The following is a 23,606-nucleotide window of genomic DNA, read 5'->3' on the forward strand; positions in this document are numbered from 1 at the left end:
ATGGAAACATGTGCTGCCCTGTCCGCACCAAGCCTGACAACCCACAGCTAGCTGCTCCACTTGTGCACCCAATGAACAAACCGGTAAGTAACACAATTTTTTTTTCTATTATAAGGATTACAAACTAAAAACAGTCAATGAACGTTTAAATTCCTATTTTGGGAGGTGTTTCGCTACCAAGTGAGGTACATAACGAAATCAAAATTTTGGTCCAGATGATGCCACTTGGTAAGAGCAGATCTTCAAAAAAATTGAAAAAATATTATGTCTCTTTGCGTTTGCCATGAACAGTCTTTCAGAAAGCCTACTTCTAACTGATACAGCCTACTGAAATTTTTTCCATGTTAAGATATTTATACAAGGATTATCAAAAGGTTATAAACACACTAACTTCATCAGGGTTTGGCCAGCTGACCTCTGAAATGTGCAAAAGTCATTTTGGGTCTAATTTTCAGACCTTCTTAATGCACTATGGTAATGTGCAGACATTTTTAAAATTATTTTTCCTGTATCCTACACAGTCCCTTCTTTCTCAAAAAACAAGTTTTACTTTTCTTTTGTGAATCTTTCATTTTTATATTCCATTTTAAGCATGGGTTAAATTCACCATTTGTCAGTAATAATCATCAAGTTCTTCATCACTAATTTGGGTATAGGATTAATGGAAAAAATAAATTACTAAAGGCACATTAAGCACAACACATGAACAACTGCTGATTGATTTATCATTAACTAAAACAATATTTATAATGAAATGTTAACATCTAGATATTGCAGCAACAGGTTTGCAACCTATTTCATTTCTGTTTCAATCAAAGTACGGAGTGCAGGGCATCTTTATCTTTGAGATCAAGATGGTACTGCCTCCCACTGAGCCTTGTAGGTGCACTAAGTAGTGCAATGACACATTGTAATGGCACCTAACAAATATCGTCTTTAGGTGGCCAAGATAGTGCAGGATAGTTTGAATGTATGAAATATATCAGGCTTCACTCTAATCACGAATCACATCAATCCAATATTTTTCATCATACAGCACAGCCTTCTACAACATTAAACAGCGGTTACAGCAAACCAACGTCAAATACAGCCTCTTGTATCCGGCCAAACTGAAGGTGGATTTGCAGGGTCAATTCTATGTCTTCACTAGCAGGGAAGAAGCAGAAAAGGAAATAAGAAGCTGTTCCTGGGACTATTCTGATACATAATAGGGAGTCATGGCCGTTAATGATATGGTAAGGATTAATAATCTACTGTCTGATCTAGTTGTTTAAAATATGGGTTTTTATCATTATATATTCTCAGCATCACTCATTATTACTCGGGTGCTCTCTGTTTATGTTTTACTGTGCTTAATTATTTTTTCTTTTTTTTTTATCTAATTATTTTCTCTCTACCCTAAACGAGACTGTTCAACATCATACCCTTGGTTTAATGTTATTGCTATTATTGCAATAAGACTTATTATGCTTATTCTGGACCACTTACTAACACCATTCCCCGGGTTTATTATCCGGGGATATTATCTTAATACACTAAGATTGCAGAAGATTATATACAGTGCATCCGGAAAGTATTCACAGCGCATCACCTTTTTCACATTTTATGTTACAGCCTTATTCCAAAATGGATTAAATTCATTTTTTTCCTCAGAATCCTACACACAACACCCCATAATGACAACGTAAAAAAAGTTTACTTCAGGTTTCTGCAAATTTATTAAAAATAAAAAAACTGAGAAATCACATGTACATAAGTAAGTATTCACAGCCTTTGCTCAATACTTTGTCGATGCACCTTTGGCAGCAATTACAGCCTCAAGTCTTCTTGACTATGATGCCACAAGCTTGGCACACCTATCCTTGGCAAGTTTCGCCCATTCCTCTTTGTAGCACCTTTCAAGCTCCATCAAAGAGAGCAGGCTTGATCTATACCTAATCTATCCTTTGAATCTTTATAACTACCAACGTAATAGGCTGCATGGCAATAACTCTTGGGGAAATAGGAAACTAAGGCCGAAGCTGTCTCACTTCCAATTAAGACTATAAAATGACATCAAAAACTCAAAATCAATGTCTCCATGATGGGACAGTTATGGAATGTTAAAGGCCTGAATCACGAATTAAAGAGAAAGAAAGTACTCTCTCACCTAACAGGTCTAAATGCTAAAATAGTATTTTTACAGGAGACCCACTTACTAAGCAAGGATCAGTTCCGCTGCAAAAAGACTGGACTGGCCAAATGTTCCATTCTAGTTTTACAAAGAAAACTAGAGGTGTGGGAATTCTCATACATAGAACAGTCTCATTTGTAGCATCAGATGTAGTATTGGATCCTGAAGGGAGATATGTAATGGTCATGGGAGACTTATCTAACTGTAAAATGATTTTGATAAATGTTTATGCACCTAATGTTGATGATAAGGAATTTATACAAAATTTTTTTGCATCCATTTCCAATCTGAACACTCATAAAATTATAATGGCTGGGGACTTTAATTGTGTTTTAAATCCACTCTTAGATAGGACTTCTTCCACAGGGGGAACGGCATCTAACACCGCAAAGATAATTACAAAGTTTATAACTGATCACAACTTATCAGACCCCTGGAGGTTTTCAAACCCAAACTCAAGAACATATTCTTTCTACTCACCTGTACATCATTGTTACTCAAGGATTGATTATTTCTTTATAGATAACTTCTTGCCTATGATTAAATCTTGCAAATACGATGCTATTATTTCTGACCATGCACCTCTGATCTTAGAGCTAAAGTTACTAAGCCCCACACACTCACCTCACAGATGGTTTTTTCAACCCGGTTCTATTAGCAGACGAGAATTGTACAGAATTCATATCCAAACAAATCAATTTCTTCCTAGAGACAAATACATCCTCAGAGATTTCTGCAGGAATACTCTGGGAAACTCTTAAGGCCTTCTTAAGAGGACAGATTATCTCATATCTTTCCCACAGAAAAAAATTAGAAACCAAGAAAGTAGCAGAGACAAAAAGCGAAATTACTAGAATAGATGAAGAACATGCCAGACTACACATAGGAAAGGGCAGGCTCTGCATACAGAACTAAACCTCAACAACTAAAGAAACTGAACAACTAATTTATAAATCCAGACATCATTACTATGAACATGGAGAGAAAGCTAATAAGCTTTTAGCTCAACAAATTCACAAGCAAGAAGTGCGCAACGCAATCTCAGTAATCACCAACGCGAACGGAGATAAAATCATCGACCACAAAAATATAATGCACACTTTCAGAGACTACTATAAATCCCTATATACTACTGAGTTTAAAAAAGACAATACACAATCTAATGCATTTCTGGATACATTTCTGATACCACAAATAGACACTTTTAGTGTGGAGAAACTTGATAAACTTCTGGCGTTATTCAGAATTACTAGATGCTATAAAGTCATTTCAAGGTGGGAAAGCAGCAGGCCCTGATGGCTACCCTGCAGAATTTTACAAGAAATTCTCCGCTCAGCTAGCTCCCCTCCTATTAGCAACATTTACAGAAGCCAGAGACAACCAAACTCTTCCTCAAACTTTTTGCCAAGCACTAATCACTGTTTTTGCAAAACAAAATAAGGACTTATTACAATGTGCATCATATAGAACAATTTCACTTCTGAATAATGACGTTAAAATACTATCTAAAATCATAGCTAGAAGGACGGAGAAAATGCTCCCCTCGGTAATATCACAAGATCAAACTGGATTTATCAAACTGGATTTGAAGATAAGGGGCCGAAACTTATCTTCAAATCTTCGACGCCAGTTTAAAATAATGTACTCGCCAACTAAATCAAACACCCCAGAAATAATATTATCATTGGATGCAGAAAAAGCATTTGACATGATTGAATGGAAATACCTTTTTACTACATTGGAGAAATTTGGGTTTGGCCCGAACATTTGTGCATGGATCAAATTACTGTACAGTAATCCCTCCTCGATCACGGGGGTTGCGTTCCAGACCCCCCCGCGATAGGTGAAAATCCGCGAAGTAGAAACCATATGTTTCTATGGTTATTTTTATATATTTTAAGCCCTTATAAACTCTCCCACACTGTTTATAAATATTCCCCGCGGAGTTATACAGCATAATCCCGTTGTATTCTCTTAGATATTAGGTAAGATTCATTGAAATTATGTATATAAACACACTGTTTATATACAGTAAAACCTAAATATTATTTTAAAGATATTGAGTGTCTCCGATATCACGTTACAGCCATTACGATAGACATGCCACCAGCAATAAATACGTACAATGCAAGAAAAATAGTATACAGTAAATGTGTGTACAGTGACACTAAACGTATGTACATGTACTAAGTACTGTAAGTAGAAAATTAATTATGGTTACTCACCAACAATGACACGATGACTTGTCCGATAACAATGAGTTTTATTTTACTGCACGACAAAGGAGAGCGTTACAGCCCTTAAAGGAGCCACTTCAGGCGATTGTGTAGCACTGCCGTCGTTCTTCTTCTGGCAGTCTTCAATCCAAATCCCTAAAGCAGATTCCATCCAGACTACTGCCTTATTAGATCCACTTACAACTTGTTTTGCACCCTGGTTAAAAGGACACTGCGGCCGTAGATCTTATATTCCTTTCCTACTTTTTAAATAAAACGAATCGTAGCCTTCAACAAATCCAAAACGTTTACCTTTTCGGCAATCGTTAACATCTTCCGTTTGGCGCTTGGGCACGGCCCCTGAAGCAGTAGCAGATCGTTTTGGAGCCATAATGAAGGGCTTGACTATGCACAAAGATAAACACAAAAGAGCACAACTCTTTACACAGCGAAACACATTGATGCTGAATGAGCGAGACGAGACTTCCTGGTTAACACCGCATTCAGCAGGCAGGAACTTAACTGCGTGCTCTGATTGGTTAGCTTCTCAGTCATCCGCCAATAGCGTCCCTTGTATGAAATCAACTGGGCAAACCAACTGAGGAAGCATGTACAGGAAGTAAAAAGACACATTGTCTGCAGAACCCGCGAAGCAGCGAAAAATCCGCGTTATATATTTAGTCATGCTTTCATATAAAATCTGCGATAGAGCGAAACCGCAAAAGTCAAAGCGCGATATAGCGAGGGATTACTGTATACTAACCCAGAAGCTTCAGTTTGTATCAACAACATTTGTTTAGACTACTTTAAACAAGAACGTGGAACTACTGTTTGAAATTGCCATTGAACCACTGGCAATACATTGTCAAAATACTGATCAGATAAAAGGGATTATTAGAGAAGGACTGGAACAGAAAATGTCATTATATGCAGATGATATGGTACTGTAGACATCAGACCCAGAAAATTCTGTGCCTGCAGTCTTAACAGCACTCACAGAATTTCAAAAGATCTCTGGTCTCAGAATTAATCTGAAGTGTATATCAACAAAATTTCGCCGTCTGCATGGAAAAAATTAAGCAAGACTTGCATAGATGGTCAACCCTTCATCTCACACTAGCTGGAAGAATTAACACTGTTAAAATGAATATTCTTCCTAAGCTCCTTTTTTATTTCAAAACATTGCAATATACATTAATAAATCATTCTTTAAGCAATTAGATTCAACAATAACCTAAATTTATTTGGAATTCAAAACACCCACGCATCCAAAGAGCAACCCTACAAAGACAAAAGGCAGCAAGGCTCTACCTAACTTCCAGTTTTATTACTAAGTGATAAAAACCTGGACACAAATAGAAGAACATACACAGCCTAGTTGGTCTGCAATAAAAGTAAAATCCTGCAGTACTTCTTTATATTCCCTGCTCTGTGCTCCAATGAACACAAGTTATCGGCAATATACTAATAACCCAGTCGTGCTTCACTCACTTAGAATATGGAACCAATGTAGAAAGCATTTTAAGACGGAGATGCTTCTATCTGTGGCACCTCTGCAAGAGAACCACCTCTTTCAACCTTCGCAAACATATGCAGTTTTTAAATATCTAGAAAAAATTTGGAATTAACTTGCTTAGAGATCTTTATATAGACAACGTCTTTGCATCCAATGAACACATTCCAAATTTAAAATTCCAGCTACACATTTCTTTCACTATTTTCAAATCAGGAACTTTGTTAAACAGAACCTTCCCGATTTTCCTCATCTTGCACCCTCAACCATGCTGGAAAAAATATTGCTCAATCTCAAGGACTCAGACACCATCTCTGCAATATATAAAATCATTTTACAGTCCCTCCCTTTCAAAGATCCAAGAGGACACTGGGAAAAAGATCTCTCAATTAATATTAGAAAAGGAGTGGAAAGCAGCAATGCAGAGAATTCAATCGAGCTCCATATGCGCAAAGCATACAATTATACAACTCCAAATTATATAGCGAACACATCTGTCTCGTCTAAAACTCTCCAAAATGTTTCCAGGGCAAGATCCAACCTGCGAACGCTGCAATCAAGTCCCAGACTCACTGGGCCACATGTTCTGGGCCTGCACCAAATTAACATCATTCTGGACCAAAATTTTTAATTACCTTTCAGACAGCCTTGGTCTCACAATCCCTCCTAACCCATTAAAAGCTGTGTTTGGGGTTCTTCCAGATAGGTTTAAAGTGGAGAAGGACAAACAAACTGTGATTGCATTCACTGAACTTTTGGCACACAGACTTATTCTGCTAAACTGGAAGAACCCATACTCTCCTCTTAAGTCAGTGGGAAACCGATGTGTTATACTAATTGAAACTGGAAAAAATCAAATACTAAGAGGATTCGTACAGACTTTTTTCAAAACATGGCAGGATCTAATCAGTAATATTTTAAAATAAGCTCTTAAAGCACAGAGGAAGCAGCTATTTCCGTATTTCTCTGTCTTATGCATCCATCTCATCAAATTTATTAATTTAGGTATGTTTACAAGCCTTAAATTTTACGCCGTTTGCCTTGCTCTCTCTCTTAGGAGTGGGGATCGATTTGTTCTTAACTTAATTTTACTATTTGTAAAAAATTGATTGATTTGTATGGATTGCAATAAAATTAATAAAACTTCAAAAAAAATACATGCACCCAACAAGACACTGGTCTAACGTGAGGAAAACATCTGCTCCATCAGGAGTGCGATCGTAAGAGGGTAGGATCTCAGCTGCTGCTTCAGTGGTGTATATGTGGAGAGTCAATTGACTGTCTTCACCAGATACCCAACTGACACAGTTTGCCATCTTTTGTAGGGATGTAACACTAGTATTCGAGTACCAGGTACTCTTTTAGCCATGGATTAAATTGCATTGTCTGTTCACCAACATGAGATAGGACATCATCATTTGATATGAAGAAAAGTTCAACATTTCTGATAACTTACTAAAGGAAAACTATTACCATTATTGACACACTGGGCCGGTTCTAGACAGACATATGTGAGGGGGCAGGCACATGGTGGCGACGGATGCGGGAAAGTGGTGGGAATGCTCTGGATAACTGTTTTTGTCATGTAATTGGATTGCACTTTGTCAGGCCTCTACCCTAAGCCTAAAACCTGTCCAACTTGGGTGTCCCACCTGAAGGCTAAGCTTCTGCTGGTGTAGCTCTTAGGGTCACTGAGGCACGCAAACCCCCTGACCACGATAAGGTGGCAATCCCTCAGGAGGAAAACTTCAAAATAAAACAAAAAATAAAATATAAATTCCTTATCAGATTATAACAACTAAAAACATGACATTTACCTTAATTGGATGGCCTATATCAAATACATTTGAACCCAACAATAACACTTCTCACTATTGCCAATATTAACAAGGCCAAGCTATAAAAAAAAATCAATTCACTAAGTCTTGAAAAATAAAACTGAAAAATAGAATAAAAAAAATAAAATAAAGAATAAAATATCCATCCAGATCTTTACAACCAACAACATAAAATTTATCTTAATTAGATGGCCTAATTCTCAAATAAATTTGCAAAATAAAGAATAAAATAAGACCTCTCAATATAGCCAATATTTACAAAACTAAAAAGGGTTGGCATAGTAAAAAAAAACACAATTCATCATGTCTTTTCCTACAATTCTCAAACTAGTTTGTAGAACACAACAGATTTAGAACAGAACATTTGAACTTTTTTGTCTTGTTTTAAGCTTGTTTGTTTTGCAAGTGTAGCAAAAGTGTAAAATGTTATTTATAATTTTTTTTTTTTAGTTATGAACTTCCCAAAAAGAGTTGATCCCTGTAAATAGTTAATATACCAACAATATAATCTGTTTTAGTATGGGCGTTAATTAGCGTCACACCTCACATTCTGCATGCACCATGTTTTTGGCTGTAACGCCAGAAGCGCGGTGGACACTTTGGGGGTAGGTTGTGGTTTCAGTTCTCCTTAAGTTTTTTCCCGCTGATTTTTATTTCATTTACTTTGTGTTAATAATTTATAATCAATTTAATTCATTATTTAATAGGCAGAAGGGAGAAGACGCTTATGTGATGCTGTATCTATTTTTTCCTTTTGTTTTAAAAAGATTTTCTGGAAGATGAAAATAAAAGCTTGTGTTTTAACCCTATGTGCCTACGTGATGATCATGTACACAATGAAGGGAAAGGCGGATTGCGGTCAGTTACACAAGCAATGGAACTCTGTTTGCAAGTGAACAGCTCCACTCTCCTTTCTCCTCAATCCACTCTACAACAACAGTCTCCAGTTTCCCTTTGCAATAACTCTCTAAGTTATTTGTTATGGACTTCTCATGGGCCAAGATCACCAAATTCCTCTTTCTTTTATATAACATGGTGTGACGATAGGGGGTTAGGATCTGTGACAAAATGGAGAAGGAACTCTCACATTAAGGCTGAAGAGACACCAATTACCAGGGCTGTTACGTACAATTTATGCAACCCAGTAAAGGCTTCCTTGAACTCCTGCAGGAGTTTACACACAGTGGACAGATGTTTCCTTTGGACATTTTTTGAGCAGCATCTGTTTTGCCGCAAGAACTTTTCAGACTTACAACATCTGCTACAGTGCCAGCCATCACAGCCAGAGGGTGCAACAAGGTGGGATCTAGAAATGCGCTAGATTTGGGTGCAAGACTAGATATGGCTCACATCAGGTCAATATTCTTGTGTGAAAATCTAGTTTCCATTTCTGAAATGGCCCTGTCAAGGATGTTGAGCAGGGATCTTTTCAGAGACTGATGGGGGGAAATGGTAGGGTCACCAGAGTCTGTATGGCCCAAGGTTGAAAGCACAACACTTTGACCCAGGTGTTTGCTCATTGTTCTTCTCTTTCTTGGATGTGACATCCTCAGCAGGAGATGACACTCCCCAACAGTCACCCTCACAGATGTTTTTTTAAGGAGTCCAGTGCTGCACTAACAACCTCAGAAGCACTGCACAGATCAGCTAACAGACTGTAGAATAGCAATTGCTGGTTTCAAGACACCAAGCACCCACACTAGGAACTTTCCAGTCTCAAAGAAGTGATGCATCTTAATTTGGCATAGCAAGCCTGATGCCTCGGGTGCACAGGTCAACTGCAGCATCATTATCCTCTGTCATCTCAGATAGGATAAAGGATTTGTTCTTGATTGTCCACAGTGCACCTTGTCACCTCATAGTGGCTTGTCCATCTGATCTCAAGCAGCCTTTTTAGACAAGGTGCATCATGTTTATTGAGCACATAGTGGTGTTGAAAAAACTTGTAGATTGAACTAGATAGGCTAAAAAATCTTTTTGCACACGGCTCACTCTGCACGGCATGCACAACCACTAAGTGCAGTTGGTGGTTGTAGCAGTGGATGTATGGGACATATCGGTCAAGCCTGTTTTGGAGCAGAGCTTGTACACCACCTCTAGCCCCACTCATCACAGAAGCCCCATCATAAAACTGGCTAAGTATACTGTCAGCACTGTAGCCAGCATCAGAATGGTGCAACAGTATCTCAGAGATGATGTACTCTGCATCAAGTTGTTGCAAGTCAAGCAACCCAATAAGATGCTCCTCTGGCATGGAATTTCTGACAAACTATTATCAAAGACAAATTTTCCACATTGCACCTATCCCTGGTCCCATCACTTTTGAGGTAAAACCCTGCAGAATCAGCACTTTCATATTTTATCCTGACCTCTCCAAGCACCATGTCAGCCACTGCTTGGATAATTTCATTTTGGATATCCTTAGATGTGTATTTTGCATTTTTTGGAATACCCTTAGCAATAATGTTTTTTTACCAACCAACATTGAATCCACAGTCCCCCTGTGGCCTCTCTGCTTTTATGTTAAGTCCAGATGGTTGAAGCATGCACATGGTTGTGGCTGGACACATGCCTCTGTAGCCTCTTGCCTCGATCAAGTGCTGCTTTCCAGTTGTTAAAACCAGTTAAGGTAAAAACTACATCCCTCTCATTAACAGTGCTGCCATATTTCCGACAGGGAAAGAGAAGCATGCGTCCCACACAACAGAGTACTCCAGCCATGGTCATGTGCGGTACCAGGCAGGATTGAATGATCTTAATGTTGTACCACCAAATACACGTTTGGGGTAACTACCCAGTATTGGCCAGGATGGAGTATTGCCATTTAAGTCACTGGGTAGCTGAGTAGGTTGCTTTGGGAAGCAATTGTTGGCAGAAGTACAGGAGAAGCAGTGCCTGTTGATGCCACAGGAGTAGACATGCTAACTGCTGTCTCTTATGTACCAGCAGCAGCATCATTGCTACTGCTATTGGTACAGGCAGAGCAGCACCACACTTTTTAAAAGCTTGGAAGAAAGGATGCATCATACAGCATTAACTTTCCCTTTGTGAGTTGCTGGAAGCTGGGGTGGAAAGTGAATAAGCTTTACTAAAATCGCTGTGATTACATCAGTGCAGTACAGTATATGAAACGACAAAACTGTTGAGTGCAGAGTTGAAAACTGGGGCGGGGCTTTGTGTTGGGATCTGACAGACAGACACAGGTCATCCAGTCGGCTCTATGCAGCAGACAGGCTCTCAGTGGTGCTTGTGGGATTGAGAAAGAAACCCGTCTCTACTAGACAAACTGTGAGAACAACAATGGACTAGTCCCCCATTGACTGTATAAATATAAATGTATTTTTTTTAGTTGTTGTTAATTATCTCAAGAGTCACTATGATTTTGACAACAGGGATTTGCTGCATCCTCAAAGCCTGCCGCTGTTGCGCAGCTCATTTTGCTCTGCCCTGCTTACTGAGAAACCTGACACGAGTCATTTGCATACTAACAGTGATTGAGTGTTTAGCTGGGGGAAGGTGAGTGGGGGATCTCTGCCGAGTGTTGTGTGAGCTGCGCACAAAATGAGCACGGAGGGAAAGAGCGAAAGAGAGGTGAAACCTATGTTCTCATTTGTGCCCTTTCCAGTGGATTTTCTTTCTCAACTTCTAAAACTTTAAGGGGGCATGGCATTTGTTTAAGGGGGCATTGCCCCCTCTTGCCTCAGCATAGAACCGGCCCCGTTGACACATGACACATTTCTCCTATGTTAAGGATGGAGAATAAACATGAATGATCTGGATAAGAAAAGGAAGGTTTATTATTTGAGAAAGTGGGGACACAGTAGAATAAATGAAAAATATTTTTAAAATTATCTGCACATTGCCACATGCCGTTAGGGTGCCCTGTAAACGTTTTTTTTGGATTTGAGAGGTCTGCTGTTCAAACCCTGATAGTGTTATTGTTCATTGCTTTTTCGAAAGCCTATATAATCTTCTGTTTCTCAGGTCAGTTTGGGGAGCATGTACTGATACAGCATGATGCCGCACCCACCACATGATGAAACAGCTCGGGATCCTGATTGGCAACCCCCCAGGTAGACACACAGTCCAATCTCACCCTCCAGACATGATCCTCTATTTGCCGCAGTCAGGTGTCACATGGACATTCCCCTGGCCTGGTCCAGGCACTAGGGTTCCTCAACAATCAGGATCCTGCGATCACCCTTGGGGAATCATGCCAAATGGCCATAGTGCCGTTACTGATGCTCCCTCACAATGCAGGTAACGTGCCTCATTTGGAACTCTGACACAAAGTTGAACCAGCGGTACCCAAGGATTCTCCAAAGAGACATAGTACCAAAGGAGTCCAATCTTCGTCTCAGGTCACTGGATAGCATCCAAGTATCACAACCATAGAACAAGACAGAAAGCACCAGGACTATAAAAAGACTTGGACATTTATCCTTTGGCACAGATCAAAAGTGCCACACACCCCTTTCCAGAAAACCTCATGACACCCCCCCATGTTCTTCCAACCTGTCTACCAACTTCATAGGTAGAGTCACCAGAGACATGCATGTCACTGCCGAGGTAAATAAACCTCTCAACAAGGTCGACACTATTCACAGACAAAAACTGCGGATGGCTGTGGCGAAGAGGTCATTAAAGGTCTGGATCTTGGTTTTTATCCAGGAAGCAAACCCTGACACTCAGACTCCGTGCTCAGTCTCTCGAGAGCCCCAATCAGAGCCTGGATTGACTCTGCAAAGATCAGTGAATCTTTCTTTGCCAACAGATGCCCCACAGCCACTGGACCCCACAACCTTGCCCAACACCCAGTCCAAGCAAGCATTGAACAATAGAAGCAAGAACACATCCCTGACAAACCACAGAATCAACTGAGAAAAATGCATAGGTTCTGCATTCACTCAGCACAGCACTCGCAGCACCAGCAACTTCAGGGGGATCCCACAAAGTCTCAGGAAGTCCCACAGGACAGCTCTATCAGCCAAGCTGAACATTTTACGAAAACTGAAAAAGGTTGCAAAGAAACCCTGCCGAAAGTCACGTTTACGGTCCATGAAAACTCTCAGTGCCAGGATGCTGTCGATGGTAGACTTCTTGGGAATAAAACCAGACTGCTCTGGTCGCTGGTAGGTGAGCAAGTGATCATGGATCCTACTGAGAAGGACCGTAACAAGGATCTTACCTGGCACAGAGAGCAGGGTTATGTCCCTGTAGTTGCTGCAATCCAAGTGATCACCCTTCCCTTTCCAGATACGGACGACAACTTCTGTTTTCCAGTCAGTTGGGATGATGGCAGTCTCCCAAATGGAAGCCAAGATTACTTGCACTGCCAGGAAGACAGCCTTACCACCAGCCTGGAGAAGTTCACTCCAGATACCTCAGATCCCTGCAGCCTTCCCTACCCTCAGCTGATTGGAGGATCAGACTTAAGAACTGTGGGCCCAGATATATCAAATGTCCTAGCTGGTGGATCAACTTTAAACAGCTGCTCAAAGTAGCCAGCTCAGCGGGTCACAACTGCAATGTCACCCTGACTGCAACTCTCCGAGAAACAGATTTGGAAGTGCGTAATGCTTGGATTCCCCTGTAAGCAGGACATGGGTTACTAGAGCAAAGATCGTGCATCACTTGCTCAAAGATTCCTCTAAGAAATGCCTCCTTATCTGCCCTCAGAGCCCTTGCAGGCGTCCTTCTCAGTTCCTGGCACAGACCGGAGTTGCCATCAAACCGTGCTCTGTGACTCCTCTCGATGATATTCAGAATGCCCTGCGAGATGACACCTCCTTCTGGGAACACCGGTAACACCAACACAACCCTCCGCAACCTTCAGGGTCTTGTCATGAAAAGGTCTCCCGCATCACATTAGGATCATCAGTCACACCCAAATCCATAAGTTCCTCACACAAACTGTGTGCAAATTTATCAGAAACAGCCTGTTCTTGGAGTCTGGGCAGGTCCAGCATCATTTTCCTAGTAGGTGGTAACCTACTGGACCTAAGCTAGATGTTCAGAGTAGAAACAAGTCTGTTGTCAGAATTCACAAACTGAGCACTTCTTTGGTAAGAGCCTCCAGCGTCTGCTCTCAAGGATGTGATTGATCTTCACCACCACACCACTAGTACTGGAGTATCAAGTCCAACAATGCAGCGCAGGGCACTGGAACCAGGATTCATCAATTCACAGCCCCTGACATTTTGCAAAGTCAAGGAACATGAAGCCACTTTTATCACAGTCACCAGACCCATGGGGATAGAGACAATCCTCAAAGCCTGCCCTGTCAGTGCCAGTGGCTTCACTGAAGTCACCCATGACAGAGGAGTGTCACCTTGTGGACACCCATCAAGCACAGAGCGAAGTTGCGAATAAAATGTCTCCCTCAATGAGACATCACTCACAGTGGTCAGAGCATACAGTGAGACAACAGACAAGGCACCCAGAGAGTGCCGTAATCTAAGAGTGACATCAGATGCGTTTCTGAGGCCTAAAAATAGCTAAGGCAAAAACTCAGATTAAATTTTGGCCAATTTCAAGGGGCTGCTTTGACCATGCAGGGTCATCTGGACTGTATGTTTCAATTTCGTCACATACTATACCAGTGTGCAAAGTCTGAGCCTGCTTAGTTGGTTTGGTTCTTGAGCAATGGACTTGAACTTGATGGAAAAATTGAGGCCGGATAAAAATCATATCTCTTGGAAAATATTGATCTTGCATCAAAAGAAAATTTACAGGGTATTCCTGATGAACATGGGCACACCTGGAAATTTCCCCAGAACTTTTTGAATCTGAACAACTGAAACACTGACTGTAAAAGTGCTAAATTATACAATAAACAAAGTCCTACAGAGGCGGTAACATATTTGACCATATCTGATTTTCCTAATATTACAGAACAGTGCCCTCTAAAAAAATATACGTAACAGGAAACATTTGGAGGTAAATCAGTGAAATTTGTATTATGGAGCACATTACCAAAGTGATACCTACAATATATTAACGTTTTTTATTAATTTCTAATAAATTCAACATAAACAGTATTTTATTTAAATAAACTGAAAATTGATTTATAAAGCAGCTACAAGCAATAAATGTTTACGGCAATTAGCACTTACTAATCAATCTACAGTAGGAACACTCCGATTAGGTTTTTTTAAGGCTGATACCAATCACCGATTGCATGTTATTTGATTGGCCGATTTTAATACAGATTCAGATCCCCCCTTTGTCCCTATAAAATACTTTTTACACTAAGCTCCTGCATAACTAGACACATAGAAGGGTTATGTCCCACATTAAAAAGTGTTAACTTTGGTATTTATATAATTAAACTATAGACCTCAGGTGTTAACTGTTCTTTTTTTATTACCAAAATAAATTCTTCAGGCTTATTGTTCAGTGACCATAAGAATACTAAAATAGATAAAATTTCCTTACAATACATTAATAAAATATATACAAAATTTTATTACAAGGATAAAATACTTGCAGTATAAAAAAAAATCACAATTACAAGTTATCATGTTTAAATTTTGCTAAAATGTACTTGTCTGAAATAAAAAAAAGTAGTGTTAGAGAAACAAAACACAATCCTTTAAACTGCTTAAATGTAAATATACATGCACTTATTGGTTTTAATCATTATAAATCCATTTGCTGTAAAAATATATATTTAAAATATTTATACAGTTTTTTCTCAGTGTTATCAGCTAGGCATTTGTAATTCATGTAATTATAAATATGGATTACCATTTTAATTATCCATCCATCCATTTTCCAACCCGCTGAATCCGAACACAGGGTCACGGGGGTCTGCTGGAGCCAATCTCAGCCAACACAGGGCACAAGGTACAAACCAATCCTGGGCAAGGTGCCAACCCACCGCAGGACACACACAAACACACCCACAAACCAAGCACACACTAGGGCCAATTTAGAATTGCCAGTCCACCTAACCTGCATGTCTTTGGACTGTGGGAGGAAACCGAAGTACCCGGAGGAAACCCACACAGACATGGGGAGAACATGCAAACTCCATGCAGGGAAGGAAGCGAACCCGGGTCTCCTAACTGCGAGGCAGCAGCACTACCACTGCCATTTTAATTATGTATTACTTTATTTTTCCAAAAAATGCTGGACGCACAGCAACAAATATTAAGCACAGTACAAACATTTCAAAATACCTATTGTTTATCAAGCACCAATTTCAAAATTATCTTTATCTTTTCTTTTTCCAATTAAAATTGTAAGCTGCTGCACTAAAAACAAGCTCACTGTCCAAACTCAAATGGCATCTGTTTTAAAAGGACAAAATATAAAGGTCTGAATTAATTTAAGTAGCTTGCCGTATGTCCAATTGCATGACAACTTTGATTCCTTTTTCTCAGTTTATTAATATTCCAATCACTGATAAAACAAGCCTCCACAAGCTGCACTTTGTTTACAATTTCTTGCTGTACAAATAAATAAATAAAACTGCATACAGGTTCAGCTACTGTAACATCATGCATGAAGGAGCACTACAACTAAATTGCTGTAAAGCTTAGAAAAGCAGGTGCTGAAATTTTTTTTTTATTGGTCAATTTACTGATTGAGTCTTTTTTAGTAAAAATTGGCCTAATTAGATTGGCGGCCAATCATTTGGAGCATCCCTAACTACAGTCAATAAAATTAATTCAAGCAAAGCATACAAAAGTCCAAAATGCACAAGTTGCAATATTACCTCATGACAGGCACTCCAGTGCGATATGCATTGTAGAACAAAGTGTACCAGAATGGAAGGAGTGCATAACGCTCACGAACTACAGAGCGGATCAGTTTGGTGTTTTCTTCCCCAAATAGCCATGGTTCTCGTCTTGGTGTATCCAGGTGGGCATGAGCCCGAAAAAATGGATGGTACGCACCCATTTGGTACCAACGGATCAACAACTCTGTGCTTGGAGTCTTGAAGAAACCTCCAACATCAGCTGAAAAATAAATAAAGTACTCATCATAAAATAAAGCATAGACAAGTCTCAGGATAAAGCTGCCTCAATTTATGGCAATTCTGCAAGTATGGGGCAGAGTAGTGGATCTGAGGCTAAGGATCTGCACTAGCAATCAGGAGGTTGCCAGTTAAAATATAGAGGACACTCAGTATAAAGCCGTCTTAATTTATGGCAATTCTGCAGGTATGGGGTGGAGAGCTGGCTCTGAGACTAAGGATCTGCGCCAGCAATTGGGAGGTTACCGGTTTGAATTCCGTAAATGCCAGAAGCGACTCTGCTCTGTTGGGCACTTGAGCAAGGCACTTATTCAGGATGAAATAATTGCAAGTTATGACATTAATCTGCATGCAGCCCTGCAAGCAGGTTCTTCAGCTTATAGGGAAAACTTGGGGGATGGTGGCAGGATTGGAACTTTAGCCACCATGAAAAAAACCTCACACTGTTCCAGTATGGTGCCGAGTTGTCACCCACTGCACTCAGGTCCCAATCCAGGTGGCTTGTTGCGTGGTGGATGTGTCAACGCTTTATCAGCGCATGTTCCCAGCCTTTGCAAGTATGGACTTGCATATAAAACCCTTACAAATTAAGCAAAAAGTTTTGAAGTGGATGAATATGCAGCAGCCATTAGCAATGCTGAGACATAGCAATTACAAAATTGCGTTTAATAGCTGTAGTAAATTTACTTCAATTTGGAGACTGTTTCTTTTTAGCATTTAAGGGATCTTTTTCTAATGATCAATGTCAAAAGTACATAACTAAATTGACTAAGTGAATGTTGTAAATAAATTAAATAAGCATAATATCAACAAATCTACTGGAGTTGGGGAGTGCTTATGAATATTTTATAGGCATTGTATGCTCTTTTTAACTGAACAAAGCTCACACTTGTCTTCTCGTTGAGCGACACCTTACAGCTGGGCTGTGCTTTGGAATGGACATCTGTATTTTCAACGTGATATACTGCAGATTTATAATATCTGAGACTTTGAAATTCCAAGGTTCACTAGTTCTTACCTTTGAGGTTGTAAGAAAGACATTTAAAAAACACAATTGTCCAGAAAATCCTAACTAAATCTCTTGAAATCACGCATTATCACTGAAGTGCCCATAAGATGTAATTTGCAAGAGTAAAACGATTTACCAAAACTGAAATATCACTGAAACACAGTCAGAAGTAAAGGGGTATTCTATACTGCCAACTTAGTAAATGGGCAGAAGTAGATGTACTCTACTAAAATAAAATATAAGTTTGTCATGTTTATTGCTTGTGAACTAAGTTTACTTGTATACCAAATGTGCAATAGGAGACACTATAGGGATTAGTTATGGGTCAGTGAAAGCCATTATTTAACTAATAAAGTAAGGTCTATGCTTCACTTCTAAAATAAAGCACCACCGCATCTAACAACTTCAAATGGAAATCCATTAGTATTTAATAATTGGGGATGAAACTAGGTTAGATCACTATGACCCATAAGCAAACCACCATCAAAACACTAGAAGCAAAGTAATTCCTATAAAAAAAACCAAAAAAAAAAACCACCCAAACCACCAAAGAAATTCAATATTAGCAAGATGTTTGGATGTTGATGTTCAGATCAATCACATTCCTTAAAATATCCATATTACTGGTTATTATTATTCTGTAATGGTTTGACATTTACAGCAGACAAGCAGGGAAAAGTTGCAAGGAAAGCTGTGGAGCACACCCAGTTCTGCTTTACAACGATGTCTTTGTTTACACTATATGAGCTAAAAAGACTGCTCTGCTTAACTAAGTTTCAAAGTGGTACCACAACAAACTATTTTCTAGTCCTGGTTCTGTGGGCATACAACCTGAGCTTTAATCTGAAGGTCTACCTTTTGGTACACAATATAACCAGTGATAAAGATGGCAAAAGTGCTACTGTACTAAAGGGTAGTTTCATGAGCAGATAAATTCCCTCCCACGCCATCCTTACAAAATCAAAAATGGCATGTGAACACTATAACAAGTGTATTAATGTTCGCAGAGATTATGTTAAAAAATAAAACTTGTTGATATGGCCTTCTGAATTTCTTCACTCTCAACATGCATGGCAATGGTCTACAGTATCTCCATCAATGTGGTTCTGAGATAATCACCCTTGGGTGGTCCTTTAATAGCTCCCGTTTACTCTGGAGAATTCTCAAAATGCTTAGAATTCTCAACTCAAATGAGCAGGTCACTCAAAATGACCCAAATGCTTTGGTCACATTCCTACCATATAGTACTTTATTTATTTTTGAATGGACTTCAAACTCTTGTCATTAGTTTTACCTAAGGGTTTCATCCCCTGCCTCTGCACTCAGGAACTACCTAAAATGGCAACAAACTACAAATTTATAAATTGGTCATTTCATTACCTTAACATAAGCAAACAGTGAATCAATCACAAAGATCAGATTAAGTTTAATAAGGTAAAAAATAATATTTCAGCTGTCACACCACAATCAATTGCATATCTAGGCTGCTGCTACCTTATGCTATTTTCAACAATGTCTACAAGCTGCAAACCCTGTAACATGTGGGCTCCCTCCATCAATAATAATCTGTACCAATACATCTGATACAACAAAAGTACAATTAGATATGACATTTCCCAGAAGCTAATACAATATAAATGTAAGTGTTAAACTATGGCAAACATTCCGTTCAGTCAGAAAAATACACAATTTGCTAATAACATTGTAAAAACAAAACCTAAATACTGGAACAGCAATTTTTCCAAAATAAAAGTTCACCTCCACAGAAGGAAATTCCAGCTAACCCAAGGCTTAAACACATAGGAATGGAAATCTTGAGATGATCCCACTCAGCAGCATTGTCACCAGTCCAAACAGCCCCTGCAAGAAAAAATAAACTTAATTACAGGAATAACTTTTTCAGTAATCATACTTTCTGTGCTTGACAATGTTACAGTCCCTACTTGACTCAAATATACTAAGATTTCATCAGTCTTAAAATCAGACTGAAAAGATAAAATGAAAATAATCAAGGTTGTGGTAATTGAAAGATCTTCACTCCTACTCAATTAAATCCGTACAGTGTAGAACTATGTAGCAGTAGCAGCAACACAAATGATCTGCATAATGATAATGCATAAAGAACTATAATCTTGTAATGCTGCAACATCCATCTCTCAAAGCCAACAGAACTAGGAAAAATACATGAATTAGAAGCAATAGCATTACTTTGGGATCATAATATCAATGGAATAACAAACACCTTAAAAGTAAATGAAATATTACTGTACGTTTTTTAGGCTATAAAGGGTAAGTGAATGTGTCAAAGACAATATTCAATAGATTAACACATGTTAAATTTAAACAGAACAATTGTTTTTAACAAAAGGCAAGAAAAAAGCAGAAGAGGCGCCAGGTTGAACGCGGGGTACCTTAAATATAGTATGCGTGTATTATTGAACAGACAAAGGGAACTGCATTCATTATAACTGCTTCCTCACTTAGTTTGTTTCACAAATGATAAGCACAATATTGTAAAGGTTGAAAACGTGTGGAAATATAAACCATTATGCATACATTCCATTTGCACTGAAATTAAAATAAACTATCTAAAACCATATATATTAACTTGGTCTATTGATGTGCTCCATATACTGACATAACTGCTTTGGAAAGTTGTGGTTTCTTGTTTAAGTTACCACTAACTGACTTAGCCGTACTTACGTCATCTTTCTTTTTTGGCTGTTTTTGCATTTAATTTTTGAAAATAAGAAAAAAATGTATGTGCTTTTAGGTTAAACAATACAATGCTGCATCATGTGATGTTACAGGCAAAAGATGGGTTGATAGGGTAATACTTTAATCTTCAAAATTTAGCAATAATGAAGAGTTGCGTCATGATACCAAAAATAAAATAAGTGCTGCTCAAAGCTTGCAACTGGCACAACAAGCCACTGCCAAACTATCCCTAAGATAACATCTATACTTGTATCAGTGGAAGCCAGAGTCGTAACATTAATAGGAGTATGTGTTTCATTTATAGATAAATATAGGAACCCACCAAGCCACACTCAGCACTTACAACTAAATTTAATAAAATAAGATCTGATCTTATACAATGTGGGATGGCTTATAATAAATACTCAGGAAGAAATGTACAGATTTAGTTTAATAAAAAAAAAAAAAACCCTTGCTTGATAGAGACTATTTTTTTTTCTTGTGTGAGCTATAAATACATTTGTACAATAAGCACTGGACATTGGTCTTCTGGGACAATATACAGCACAGTGACTGCAGTTTCATATAGTTGTGACAGCTTTACACTGACTTACTAGGTCTGTGTTAAGAACATTAGCATGCCACAGCCAAAAATGCAAGAGTTTAGTCTGTACTACAACATATGGCAAAATTACTGAGCATTTATGTAAACCCTACTAAGGTATTTTTGAGATTGGGGTCAGAGTTCTTTTCAGAACATTACTAGCCTCTGCCAATATTAGACGGTGCAAAACTATCAACCATAACTGAATAATGCTGACACTTTAATAGTTAACATAATCGTTAATGGCAATCCTACTGTAAATCGACCATTTTATTGAATTTAACAACTCATTTTATCCAAGTAATTTAATTAAGCATATGAATGATTGCTGTATAGAATTTGAATGCAAAAGAAATCATGCAAAGAGTTTTTTTTTTTTTAAAAAGTGAGGTGAAATACTACTGTATGTGAGAAAGTTGTTTTATTTGAAGTTTCAAAAATGTTTTTTCTATTTTAGCTTGAAAATAATCAAATTACATATTTATGTATGTATATTTATTCTACAACTCATTACACATGCACTTTTAGGAAGTAGTTAGGGATGTGCATGTTTACTCAATTAAGAAAATAAAACTACATTAATATCTTGAGTTAATTATAATGGAATAATCCTGGCAGCCCTATTTGTTTAACTAGCTAACTAAACGTTTCTGGCATGACATCACAAAGTTGTATAATACATTTCTTAAATTATTTATGCTTTGATTTATCATTTTTAACTCTGGTTCTTTCATCACAAGAAGGATATACTGTAAACATATTAAAGATATTGCAAGCACAATAAAGTAATTAGAAAATTGTAGAGCAACTCTGAGGAGAAACTGAAGTACAGTAGAGTCTCGCTTATCCGACAAACGGGCCGGCCAAACTTCGGATAAGCGAAAATGTTGGATAATGGCAGGTGTCAAGAAAAAGCATATTAAATGTCAAACTATGCTATAATTTTACACATTACGAACCCAATAATCATGTTTTACAACAAAAAAAATTAACTTAGTTACAGAATGGTCTTAAGATAAATACAGTATGTACTGTACTTAAAGTTCGGATTTAAAAAGTTCGGATTTAAAGACATTTTTGATTGTAGTCTGCTTTTCTGATGAGTACCGTTTCTTCGCTGTCAAGTCTCGCCATCTTTGCAGCATCATTATGTCGATTCCAGTAACAACTTCTTGTTGCTTAATGTAATTAATTGCAGTTTCTAGTGCCTCAACTCCGTCACTCATATAGTCAACATCCGTACGAGCGTATACTGTTTACTACAGTATTGTGACTGCATCTGTGTGTGTGTTTGTGCTGTGACGTGCGAGTCCCCGTCTTGCACGCGAAAACACAAAGCTGAGTCTAAGTACTTTAGCAACACCAGCTTTATTAAGCTTGAAAACAGCAACAGCGCGGTTATTTATTGTAGCAGGATCTGCCATTCTCCTATACACAGACAGAGCAGTCAGGCAGGGTCGGGGGAAAGTAATACTGTGCCCTGCGCATTTATAATGTTCCTTGTATCACATATCGACGGCAGGCGCTTATAGCATGTCCGTAATCTTTTCAGATTCGCTTTTATGGCGAACTGCTACAGCGCTGGGAGACTGATTGCTTTGGGACGCTCTTCCGCATGTCATCTCATTGGATGGAATCCCACAAGAGTTTAGAAACTCACTCATACCAGCCATGATTCTTTTCAAAGGTAATATGCTGGTTAATTTGCTTTATGTATTTTTACTTTATATTTTGTATTAATCATTTTTATATGAATAGTTTTGTGTTGTGGAACGAATCATCTGAGTGTCCATTATTTCTTATGGGGAAATTCGCATTGATATACTGTACGAGTGCTTTGGACTGCGAGCACACTTCCAGAATGAATTATGCTCGCAAACCGAAGTTCCACTGTAATTAGCTGCGGTAGAGTCGAAGCAATAAAAACTAGACTACACTCACGCTCGCAACTTGCAGTTCTTGTTGCCAACTGATGCGTTTTTTTTTTTGTTTTTTTTTTGCAGTGGGACGTCGGATAATATGGAATGTTGGATAAGCAAAGGATGGATAAGCGAGACTCTACTGTATTTTTTTTTTAGCTTAAGATAAAATTAAATATATGCAACATATTTTATTAACTGTGGCTCAAAAGAGAATCTGTAGGAGGCTAAATCTTGAATAAATGTGGTATTAAAAGTAGGCTGGTGAGCTATGTTAAACTTAATTGCACAAATTCAACTGAATGTGTGTGTAAGGAAGTAATTCGTCAAAATGAAAAAGGCACATTTGTAAACTGACAAATCAAAAACACCTGGCCCATTGGTTACAACCTGAAACACTTCTTACAGAGCTTCGTCAATACCTAAATTCAACATAAGGTGATGCTCATCAAGCTTCCCATTATTCTTGAAATAGGAGGGGTAATTAAACAGATTAAGAGGAGAATCTGTATTTATATTGTGGATTCCTATATTATATCCTGTTAAAATTGTGGCTACTCGTTCTAACCTTCAGCCTTATCAGTAGATTTGCTATTCGCCTTCAACTAATTATCCTTAGTTAGTCTAGGAGATTGTCAAGTTGAACCTTCTATA

At 38.4% G+C, this 23,606-nt stretch overlaps 1 protein-coding gene across 4 annotated transcripts in view; it reads right to left on the reverse strand.

The window, feature by feature from the left end:
• The window catches only part of ganabb (glucosidase II alpha subunit b), a 184,665-nt gene that overhangs the window by 18,422 nt on the left and 142,637 nt on the right, over positions 1 to 23,606 (reverse strand). For all 4 annotated transcript variants that reach the window (XM_039760750.1, XM_039760748.1, XM_039760753.1 and 1 more), the window contains 2 exons: positions 19,491 to 19,592; positions 16,463 to 16,706 (listed from right to left, as the gene is read on the reverse strand). In XM_039760750.1, the coding sequence (XP_039616684.1) occupies positions 16,463 to 16,706; positions 19,491 to 19,592 (346 nt within the window). The remainder of the gene's footprint in view (positions 1 to 16,462; positions 16,707 to 19,490; positions 19,593 to 23,606) is intronic.

Source organism: Polypterus senegalus, chromosome 8, assembly GCF_016835505.1.
Source record: "Polypterus senegalus isolate Bchr_013 chromosome 8, ASM1683550v1, whole genome shotgun sequence".
Lineage (NCBI taxonomy): Eukaryota > Metazoa > Chordata > Cladistia > Polypteriformes > Polypteridae > Polypterus > Polypterus senegalus.